The following is a 13,651-nucleotide window of genomic DNA, read 5'->3' on the forward strand; positions in this document are numbered from 1 at the left end:
GGGAGACACGGGGCCTAGCAGGGAGACAGAGACACAGAGACACAGAGACACCTCGTGAGACACGGGGACAGAACTCGTGCTCCTGATGGGTCGATGGCCAGGGCTGTGACGGGCTTACAGCTGTGACGTAGAGACACCTCGTGGGACACGGGGAGACACGGCGCCTAGCAGGGAGACAGAGACACAGAGACACCTCGTGAGACACGGGGAGACACGGGGCCTAGCAGGGAGACAGAGACACAGAGACACCTCGTGGGACACGGGGACAGAACTCGTGCTCCTGATGGGTCGATGGCCAGGGCTGTGACGGGCTTACAGCTGTGACGTAGAGACACCTCGTGGGACACGGGGAGACACGGGGCCTAGCAGGGAGAGACACACAGAGACACAGAGACACAGATACACCTCGTGGGACACGGGGACAGAACTCGTGCTCCTGATGGGTCGATGGCCAGGGCTGTGACGGGCTTACAGCTGTGACGTAGAGACACCTCGTGGGACACGGGGAGACACGGGGCCTAGCAGGGAGACAGAGACACGGGGACAGAGAGACACCTCGTGAGACACGGGGACAGAACTCGTGCTCCTGATGGGTCGATGGCCAGGGCTGTGACGGGCTTACAGCTGTGACGTAGAGACACCTCGTGGGACACGGGGAGACACGGGGCCTAGCAGGGAGACAGAGACACGGGGACAGAGAGACACCTCGTGAGACACGGGGACAGAACTCGTGCTCCTGATGGGTCGATGGCCAGGGCTGTGACGGGCTTACAGCTGTGACGTAGAGACACCTCGTGGGACACGGGGAGACACGGGGCCTAGCAGGGAGACACAGAGACACAGAGACACCTCGTGGGACACGGGGAGACACGGCGCCTAGCAGGGAGACAGAGACACGGGGACAGAGAGACACCTCGTGAGACACGGGGACAGAACTCGTGCTCCTGATGGGTCGATGGCCAGGGCTGTGACGGGCTTACAGCTGTGACGTAGAGACACCTCGTGGGACACGGGGAGACACGGGGCCTAGCAGGGGGACACAGAGACACACAGAGACACGGAGACACCTCGTGGGACACGGGGAGACACAGAGACACCTTGTGGGACATGGGAGAGAGACACAGAGACACCTTGTGGGACACGGGAGAGAGACACAGAGACACGGGGAGACACAGAGTCACCTTGTGAGACACGGGGAGACACAGAGACACCTTGTGGGACACGGGGAGACACACGGGGACACGGGGAGACACAGAGTCACCTTGTGGGACACTGAGAGACACAGAGACACCTTGTGGGACACTGAGAGACACGGGGCCTAGCACGGCGCGGAGAGACACGGGGAGTGAGACACGGGGATAGAGCGAGTGGTTGAGTGAGTGGTTGAGTGAGTGAGTGAGTGGTTGAGTGAGTGGTTGAGTGAGTGGTTGAGTGGTTGAGTGAGTGGTTGAGTGAGTGAGTGGTTGAGTGAGTGGTTGAGTGAGTGAGTGGTTGAGTGAGTGGTTGAGCGAATGAGTGGTTGAGTGAGTGAGTGGTTGAGTGAGTGGTTGAGTGAGTGGTTGAGTGAGTGAGTGGTTGAGTGAGTGGTTGAGTGGTTGAGTGAGTGGTTGATTGAGTGAGTGGTTGAGTGAGTGAGTGGTTGATTGAGTGAGTGGTTGAGTGAGTGAGTGGCTGAGTGAGTGAGTGGTTGAGTGAGTGGTTGAGTGAGTGAGTGGTTGAGTGAGTGAGTGGTTGAGTGAGTGGTTGATTGAGTGAGTGGTTGTTTGAGTGAGTGGTTGACTGTGAGTGGGTGGGTGAATAAGCGAGTGGGCGGGTGAGCGAGCGAGTGGGTGACTCACACAGAGACTCACACACAGACACAGACTCACACGCACTCACAAACGCTCACCTTATCCTGCTCCTCGTCATCATCATCATCATCATCGTCATCGGAGGCCGAGTTTTCATCACGGGGAAGAGGGCGAGTCCCAATGATGTCTTCATCATCGCCACCACCATCATCACCATCGCCACCACCACCACCACCACCACCACCGTCACCATCATCATCACTGCTACTGTTCTTGACTTTGGGGCGCTGTGGAAAACTGAGCAGACATCATCAGCATCATCAGCATCATCAGCATCAGCATCATTATCAGCAGCAGTAACACGAGCATCACCATCATGATCAGCAGTATCATCATCTAAATAATCATCATTGCACTACAACCACCACCTACACCTACACCACAACCACCACCACCACCACTCCACCACAACCGCCACCACCTACACCACAACCACCACCACTTCTACCTCCACCACCACCACCAGCAGCAGCAGCACCACGACCCTCACCGTGCACGTGTGGTGGAGGCTGTGGTGGTGGTGGTGGTCTTGGTGGTCTTGATGGTGTTGGTGGTGTTTGCGCTCTGCTGCTGCTGCTGCTGCTGCCGTTCCTGCAGTGTGGCACGACTTCGCTCCACCGCCGTGCGTCGCGTTTGCTCGAAGATCGCCGTCAGGTCAAACACACGCGCCTTCTTACCTACACGTACACACGTACACACACACGTACACACACACACACACACGTGTACACACACACACGTAGACACACACGTACACACACACACAAGTCAAACACACGCGCCTTCTTACCTACACACACACACGTACACACACACGTACACACACACGTACACACGTATACACACACACGTACACACACACACAGGTCAAGCACACGCGCCTTCTTACCTACACACACACATACACACACACACGTATACACATACACGTATACACACACACGTACACACACACACAGGTCAAACACACGCGCCTTCTTACCTACACACACACGTACACACACACACGTATACACACACACGTACACACACACACAGGTCAAGCACACGCGCCTTCTTACCTACACACACACATACACACACACGTATACACACACGTACACACACACGTATACACACACACAGGTCAAACACACGCGCCTTCTTACCTACACACACACACGTACACAAACACACACACGTACACACACACACGTACACACACGCGTATACACACACACGTACACACACACGTATACACACACACAGGTCAAACACACGCGCCTTCTTACCTACACACACACGTACACACACACACACGTATACATACACGTATACACACACACGTACACACACAGGTCAAACACACGCGCGTTCTTACCTACATACACACACGTACACACACACGTACACACACACACACACGTACACACACACGTATACACACACACAGGTCAAACACACGCGCCTTCTTACCTACACACACACACGTATACATACACGTATACATACACACGTATACACACACACAGGTCAAACACAGGCGCCTTCTTACCTACATACACACACACACACACGTATACACACACGTACACACACACGTACACACACACAGGTCAAACACACGCGCCGTCTTACCTACACACACACACGTACACACACACGTACACACACACATACACACGTACACACACATACAACAATAACAACCGCCATTCGCCACCAAGTGGCGGTGACGTCACCACGATGCTTGTGCCAGGCTATGTGCACCTTGAGGCCACGTGAAGTGTCGAACGCCCGCTGGCAGGAGGTCACGGGGCAGACCCAGGTGCCACGGGTCGACTGACTGAGATGACTGGCTGATGCACCACCTGTGCCCCCTACTGTGCCAACCCGCTGTGCTTTAGCCACCCGGCGCTCCGCTCGTTGTTCTGAGCGTCGCTCCTCCGCCCTCCGTTGTTGTTGGAGGGCGACTGCCTCCAACTGCCCAGTAGCATCCTTCATGAGCCTCCTCCACAGAGGCCGATCTTGACACCGCTGGTACCAGTCATCGGCAAGTCCACTCAGCTCCACGTCCTCCTGTACCACATCACTCCATCTCTTCTCTAGCCCGTGCCGCGCCCGCTTTGCCCCCTCAATCCGGCCGAACAAAAGCTGTTTCGGCATGCGGTGGCTGGGCATGCGGGCTACATGACCCAGCCATCGCAGCCTTCCCCGCCGGAGGAGCTCACCGATGGGACCTTGCCCAGATCTTTCAAGGATTTGTGAGCTCCTCACACAATCCAGTCTGGTTAAACCCAGGATGGATCCTAGGCAGGCCAGCCTAAATGTTTCTAACCGGCGAAGATGTTCCGTTAGGGGGGTCCACGTTTCGCAAGCGTTAGAGAAGGGAGGGAATGACCGTGGCCGAGAAGACCTGAAGCTTAGTGCGGAGCGACAGACCAGGTAGCTTCCACACAGCGTTACGCAACCGATGAAAAGACATTGCCGCTCGACTGATTCGGAGTGAGACCTCTGCTGTTAAACTGGACGCAGTCATAAGCACACTGCCCAGGTATGGGAAACTCTCCACTCTCTCCACAACTGCCCCATCACTGATTGGTAGTTGTGGGGGTGGAGTGTCCGATGGAACAAAATACACAGGCAGGTGCTTAGTTTTGGTGGGGCTGATGGTAAGGCCCCACCTCTTAGTGGCAAGCTCCAGTCTCAGCAGCAGCGTCTCCAACTCCTCCTCTGACTGAGCAGCTATTACCAAATCATCAGCATACATAACGTGGTTGAGCAAAAGGGAGCCATCCCTTGACCGCACCCGGGCATCGATCAGCCTCCCATTATATCTGTACCATATGGAGATTCCCCCGGTACAGCTATTGAAGGCTTCACGAACTAAGTGGTCAAAATAGATGTTAAATAATGTGGGAGCCAGAGGACATCCCTGTCGCACCCCAAGGTGTACAGGGAATGGCTCCGACTCCCGGCCACGTAGTTTACCCGGGCCCGCTCACCATCATGAAGGCCATTAATGATCGTGAGCAGAGGGTCAGGTACTCCAAAAGCACGAAGAACAACCCAGAGCCCAGGCCTACTGATGGTATCATAGGCCTTGACCAGGTCAATAAAGCAGAGATGTAGGTCTTGTTGGAATTCCCTACACCTCTGCTGTAGCAGACGGACAGAAAAAATGGCATCTGTGCAGGACCGCCCTTTCCTGAAACCGCATTGGGGCTCCGCAAGCCTCTCCTCAGTGTGCCTCGCAAGGCGATGCTGAATAATCCTTGCCAGGACCTTTCCCGGGACACTGAGGAGTGAGATGCCCCTGTAGTTGTTACAGTCTGTGCGGTCCCCCTTCTTAAAAAGGGGGACCACCAGGGCATCCTTCCAATCCTGCGGAACCCGTCCAGTGGTCCCGACCGTTGTTATGATGTCATATAGGGCAGTCTGTGCACAAATGCCACCCTCCCTCAGCATTTCGCTTGGGAGATCATCTCTGCCTTTCCTGGTCTCAGACTCTGGATCGCCTTCAATACTTCCTCAACAGATCGCACCTCAGCCAGCCACTCACAGGGGGTGACTTCTTCCTCCAATATTTGAGGTACCGCAGCCTCAACAGGGTCATCCCCACTTTGTCCCACAATATTTTCCGGGCTGAGGGATTTCCCCTCCCCGAAGACCTCACAGAAATGCTCAGCAAATCTGCAAACCTGTTCCTGGGGGTCAGAGATTGGATCACCGTTTTTTCCCCTAATGATGGTAATAGGTGTGGCGCTGCAGGTTACTTTTTTGATGGAGTTAAATAGAGATTTGTGATCGCGGGCCACTGAGGCAGACTCCATCTCCTCAGCAACCCGCGACCACTACCCATCCTTGCAGCGCCTCACAGCTCTCCAAACCTCCGAGCGAAGGTTGCGGTAAGCCTCCTCATTCTCTGACGTGGGATTCTGTAGCCGATGACAGTGGGCCTGTCGCTTTTTCTCAACCATCCTGAACACCTCCTCTGTCAGCCAGGGTCTCTGGGGAGGTCTGGACCGCGTAGCCAAAGCAGACATTGCAGCCGCATGAGTCACAGTTCTAAACCTCACCCATTTACCCTCGACATCAGGAGGAGTGGGAGACGATGTCAACCCCAGCCGCAGGCGATGATGAAATTCTCGCTTGCAACTTTCACCAGATAACTGAGACCAGGCCACTTTAGGTTGGAATGGGGTCCTGGGTGTACACCCACCACTGGAGTGGAAGAATGGCAGGCGCATCTTACGGATGACTAGTCGATGGTCAGAGGGCAGATCAGCTCCACGGTAGGTCCTGGTGTCAAGGACATGGACTCGCATCCGCTGGTCCGTCACTATGTAGTCCAGCAGATGTTCTTGCTTGGAACCGGCATGCATCCATGATGTTGTGTGGATGCGCCGATGCCGGAACAGCGTGTTGGTAATTACAAGCCCATGGGCTGCACAAAAATCTAGCAGCCTCCTACCATTGTTATTGAGCTGATCTGGCCCATGCTCTCCAATCACTCCAGACCAGGTGCCAGCATCATGACAAACTCGGGCATTGAAGTCACCCAACAAGATGACTCTATCCCGAGGGGCCACTTTGGCCAGCACCTGTGACAGGAGGTCATAGAAGGCATCTGACTCATCGGCTTTGCCTGCATCCCTCCATGGATGTTCGTCTTCGGTGGGGGCATAAGTAACCACGACCACCAATCCTCGCCTCCGGTTAATGGGAAGGCGAGCCCAAAGTAGCCTGGGGCTTACAGCTTCCCACACCTCACCGTCACAATCCCACGCCCCCTTCATTCTTCTGTTCAAAAGATGAGCCACACCCTGTTGTTTGGCAGTCTGCTGCCCCGAGTAGAGGACTGTCCACCCCTCATGGTGACAAGAGCCAGAACCGGTCCACCGGACCTCCTGAATGCCACAGAGATCCAGGCGGTACCAGTCCAGCTCCCGACAGAGGAGTGGCAGCCTCTCCTCCGCAGTGAGCGTTCGAACATTCCACGTGACCACCCGTAGTGGCTTTTCGTTGTTTCTGGAGGAGCCCCGAGGGTTGAGATTCAATCTCCTGGCTCCGCCAATTGGGGTTTGGCCAGGAGACGTCATAGACGCCTGTCCCCCGGGGCCTCCGGCACAAGCTTATTAGTTACATATTTAAGTTTAAGTCGTAGTTTCGTTGCAATTGATTGAAGGTGGAGGGGTTACCAGCCCCTCGAACCCGTCCAGAGCCCCCGTTTAGCCCCTGTGGTGGTCACATATGCCATGAGGGGAGGAACCAATCGGAATTGGCCCTCCCCCCACAGCACTGTTCACGACAGAGTTGCCCGTCCGGCACCGCGAGGAGGTAGGGGGTTGTTTACCTACACACACACGTACACACACACGTACACACAAACATGCGTGTACACGTACACACACACACGCGTGTACACGTACACACAAACACGCGTGTACACGTACACACACACACGCGTGTACACATACACACACACACACACACGCGTGTACACGTACACACACACACGCGTGTAGTACATACACACAAACATGTGTGTACACGTACACACAAACACGCGTGTACACGTACACACACACACACGCGTGTACACGTACACACACACACGCGTGTACACGTAAACACACACACGCGTGTACTCACCAAATCCGCTGAACCCCATTACGGATGCCATTTCATCATCAGCACCCTCATCAGCAGCACCTCCCCCATCTCCTCCTCCGGCTGGGTCTGCTTCATCTGTAGACAAGGCACCCACAGCCAGAGAAAGTGGCACAGAATCTGAATCAATGTATTTAGATTGCAGCAGCAGCAGGAGGAGAAATCCGAAGGGCTATGAAGCTCTTTACTCACAGACGTCTCAGTGAGGGGATTGGTGATTAGAATGTCACAACAACACAGCCACGCGCACACACACAGACACACACACAGACACACACACAGACACACACACACAGACAGAAACACACACACAGACACACAGACACACACACAGACACACACAGACACACACATAGACACACACAGACACAACAACAACCGCCATTCGCCACTAAGTGGCGGTGACGTCACCACGACGCTTGTGCCAGGCCATGTGCACCTTGAGGCCACTGTCGAACGCCCGCTGGCAGGAGGTCACGGGGCAGACCCAGGTGCCACGGGTCGACTGACTGAGATGACTGGCTGATGCACCACCTGTGCCCCCTACTGTGCCAACCTGCTGTGCTTTAGCCACCCGGCGCTCCGCTCGCTGTTGTGAGCGTCGCTCCTCCGCCCTCCGTTGTTGTTGGAGGGCGACTGCCTCCAACTGCCCAGTAGCATCCTTCACGAGCCTCCTCCACAGAGGCCGATCTTGACACCGCTGGTACCAGTCATCGGCAAGTCCACTCAGCTCCACGTCCTCCTGTACCACATCACTCCATCTCTTCTCTAGCCCGTGCCGCGCCCGCTTAGCCCCCTCAATCCGGCCAAACAAAAGCTGTTTCGGCATGCGGTGGCTGGGCATGCGGGCTACATGACCCAGCCATCGCAGCCTTGCCTGCCGGAGGAGCTCACCGATGGGACCCTGCCCAGATCTTTCAAGGATTTGTGAGCTCCTCACACAATCCAGTCTGGTTAAACCCAGGATGGATCGTAGGCAGGCCAGCCTAAATGTTTCTAACCGGCGAAGATGTTCCATTAGGGGGGTCCACGTTTCGCAAGCGTAGAGAAGGGAGGGAATGACCGTGGCCGAGAAGACCTGAAGCTTAGTGCGGAGCGACAGACCAGGTAGCTTCCACACAGCGTTACGCAACCGATGAAAATATATTGCCGCTCGACTGATTCGGAGTGAGACCTCTGCTGTTAAACTGGAGCCAGTCATAAGCACACTGCCCAGGTATGGGAAACTCTCCACTCTCTCCACAACTGCCCCATCACCGATTGGGAGTTGTGGGGGTGGAGTGTCCGATGGTACAAAATACCCAGGCAGGTGCTTAGTTTTGGTGGGGCTGATGGTAAGGCCCCACCTCTTAGTGGCACGCTCCAGTCTCAGCAGCAGCACACTATACACACTACACACACACTAACACACACACACTAACACACACACTAACACACTAACACTACACACACTACACACACTAACACACTACACACACACTAACACACACACTAACACACTAACACTACACACACTACACACACTAACACACTACACACACACTAACACACACACTAACACACTAACACTACACACACATACACACTACACACACTAACACACTACACACACACTAACACACACACTAACACACTAACACTACACACACTAACACACTATATACACACAGACACTATCATACACACTACACACACACACACTAACATACACTATACACTACACTACTATCACACACACTAACACACTACACACACTACACACACACTAACACACACTACACATACACTAACACACTACACACTAACACACAGACTAACATACACTATACACTACACACACACACTAACACACACTACACACACACACTAACACACACTAACACACACTACACACACACTAACACACACTAACATACACTATACACTACACTACTATCACACTACACACTACACACACTACACACACACTAACACACACACTACACACACACACTAACATACACTATACACTACACTACTATCACACACACTACACACTAACATACACTATACACTACACTACTATCACACACACTACACACTAACATACACTATACACTACTATCACACACACTACACACTAACATACACTACACTACTATCACCCACACTAACACACTACACACTAACACACACACTAACACACACTATACACTACACTACTATCACACACACACACTACACACACACTACACAACACACACTAACACACACTAACATACACTATACACTACACTACTATCACCCACACTAACACACACTAACACACTAACACTACACACACACACTACACACACACTAACACTACACTACACACTACACAAACACACACACACTAACACACACTACACACACACTATACACACTACACACACACTATCACACTACACACACACACTAACATACACTATACACTACACTACTATCACACACACTAACACACTACACACACACTAACACTACACTACACACTAACACACTACACAAACACACACACACTAACACACACTACACACTACACACACACTATACACACTACACACACACTATCACACTACACACACACACTAACATACACTATACACTACACTACTATCACACACACTAACACACTACACACACACTAACACTACACTACACACTAACACACTACACAAACACACACACACTAACACACACTACACACTACACACACACTAACACACTACACACACACTAACACTACACTACACACTAACACACTACACTACACACTAACACACACTAACACACTACACAAACACACACACACTAACACACACTAACACACTACACACTAACACACACTAACACACTACACACTAACACACACTAACACACTACACAAACACACACACACTAACACACACTAACACACTACACACTAACACACACTAACACACTACACAAACACACACACACTAACACACACTAACACACTAACACTACACACACTAACACTCTAACACACTACTAACACACACTAACATACACTATACACTACACTACTATCACACACACACACTAACACACTACACACACACTAACACTACACTACACACATACACACACACACTAACATACACTATACACTACACTACTATCACACACACTAACACACTAACACTACACACTAACACTACACTAACACACACTAACATACACTATACACTATACACTACACTACTATCACACACACTAACACTACACACTAACACTACACTAACACACACTAACACACACTAACACACTACACAAACACACACACACTAACACACACTAACACACTAACACTACACACACACACTAACACTACACTACACACACACTATATACACTATACACTACAGGCACTGTCACCCACACTACACACTAACATACACTATACACTACACTACTATCACACACACTAACACACTAACACTACACACACTAACACTACACACTACACACACTAACACACACACTACACACACAGACTAACATACACTACACACTACAGGCACTGTCACCCACACTACACACACTAACACACTACACTAACACACACTAACACACACACTACACACACAGACTAACATACACTACACTACACACAGACTAACATACACTATACACTACAGGCACTGTCACCCACACTAACACACACTAACACACTAACACTACACACACTAACACTCTAACACACTAACACACTACACACACTAACACTACACACACTAACATACACTATACACTACACACTACACTACACACACAGACTAACATACACTATACACTACAGGCACTGTCACCCACACTAACACACACTAACACACTAACACTACACACACACTACACACACTACACACTACACTATCACACAGACTAACATACACTATACACTACACACACACACTACACTACACACTAACATACACTATACACTACAGGCACTGTCACCCACACTACACACTAACATACACTATACACTACACACACTCTAACACACACACTACACACACAGACTAACATACACTATACACTACAGGCACTGTCACCCACACTACACACTAACACACTAACACACAGACTAACACACACTAACACACTAACACTAACATACACTATACACTACATACACTACTATCACACTACAGACTAACATACACTACACACTACAGGCACTGTCACCCACACTACACACACTAACACTACACTAACACTACACACTAACACTCTAACACACTAACACACACACTACAGACTAACATACACTACACACTACAGGCACTGTCACCCACACTAACACACACTAACACACACTAACACACACTAACACTAACACACTAACACACACACACTACACACTAACACAGACTAACATACACTATACACTACAGGCACTGTCACCCACACTACACACACTAACACTAACACACTACACACTAACACACACTACACTAACACACACAGACTAACATACACTATACACTACAGGCACTGTCACCCACACTACACACACTAACACTAACACACTACACACTAACACACACTACACTAACACACACAGACTAACATACACTATACACTACAGGCACTGTCACCCACACTAACACACACTAACACACTACACACTAACACACACACACACTACACACTAACACAGACTAACATACACTACACACTACAGGCACTGTCACCCACACTAACACACTAACACTACACACATACACTAACACACACAGACTAACATACACTACACACTACACACTAACACTAACACACTACACACTAACACACACACACTACACACAGACTAACACACTACACTACACACTACAGGCACTGTCACCCACACTACACACTAACACTAACACACTAACACTCTAACACACTACACACTAACATACACTACACACTACAGACTAACATACACTACACACTACAGGCACTGTCACCCACACGAGGGAGTCAACGTCCCCCTGTGGGGGGGTCCCGGGCGCCGCTCTCGGCACCGCGCGTGGACGCGGCGCGGGGCTCTGGCCCACCGCTAGGTCCGCTCCGACGGAAACCCACACGGGGGGGGTCAGGGGGGGGGTCGAGGGGGGGTCGAGGGGGGGTCAGGGGGGGAGCTGCGTCGCTCACCCCGTGGAGACGACTCCGCCGCCATCGCTGCCTTCGACGTCATCAACGCGGTGCGTCGTGACGTCACCGCGCGGGACCACATCTGTTGGGTGATGTCACCGTGCGGGAACCACACTTGTCGGATGACGTCACGGCGTGGGACCCCACTTGTCGGATGACGTCACGGCGTGGGACCCCATTTGTCGGGTGACGTCACGGTGCGGGACCCACACTTGTCGGGTGACGTCACGGCGCGGGAACCACACTTGTCGGGTGACGTCACCAGACAGGACCACACTTGTCGGGTTGACGTCACGGCACGGGACCACACTTGTCGGCCTGACGTCACGGCGCACCGACGCGAGTGGTGACGTCATCACATGTAACCATTGTTTTTTTTGCTCTTATTATCTTAAATTTTTTTTTGTTTTCTATCTCCGTGACTTTAAACAAAGAACCAAGAATATGACATTGGTCAACGCGCGTGGTGATGACGCGATTAAAAAAGTTGGCCGGTGACGTCATCACGCATCGACGCGAGCGGGTGACATCGTCACGTAACACGACTCGGGTATAGTTGCGTGGTGATGTCACCGCGCAGAACACGTGGTCCGTGACGTCACAACGCACAAACTGGTGCGGGTGACGCCTAGCTCCAAGCCAATTGTTTTGCTGTGGTGACGTCACTGCGCAGCCCACATTCCCCGATGACGTCATCACGTACTACCGCGGGATGGGGCGTCATGACGCGCCAAACGCGGATGGTTGCGAAGTGACGTCACCACAGGGGCAGTATCGTCACCACGCACTAGAACGCGGCAGGCGACGCTATCACGCAACGTGCGCGGTGCGGTGACGTCACCACGCGAGCTGGTGACGTCATCACGCAAACCACAAGGTCCGAACGGCGCCCAGACTCCAATGTTAAAGTCTCTACCCATAGACTCCAATGTTAAAGTCTCTACCCATAGACTCCAATGTTAAAG

General features: G+C 51.8%; 1 protein-coding gene across 1 annotated transcript; it reads right to left on the reverse strand.

Annotated features, from left to right (window-relative positions):
* Positions 1-90: 90 nt before the first annotated feature.
* On the reverse strand, positions 91-12,795 carry LOC142908082 (WD repeat-containing protein 70-like). The gene is made up of 5 exons (XM_076058259.1): positions 12,687-12,795; positions 7,485-7,580; positions 2,341-2,527; positions 1,889-2,087; positions 91-1,026 (listed from the first exon to the last, which is right to left on the reverse strand). Exons 1-5 carry the CDS (start codon positions 12,766-12,768, stop codon positions 877-879), a joined length of 714 nt encoding a protein of 237 aa, XP_075914374.1. The 5' UTR covers positions 12,769-12,795; the 3' UTR covers positions 91-876.
* Positions 12,796-13,651: the final 856 nt, after the last annotated feature.

Source organism: Petromyzon marinus, assembly GCF_048934315.1.
Source record: "Petromyzon marinus isolate PM22_M1 ecotype Great Lakes invasive population chromosome 70 unlocalized genomic scaffold, UKy_Petmar_22M1.pri1.0 chr70_unloc.1, whole genome shotgun sequence".
Taxonomy (NCBI): Eukaryota; Metazoa; Chordata; class Hyperoartia; order Petromyzontiformes; family Petromyzontidae; genus Petromyzon; species Petromyzon marinus.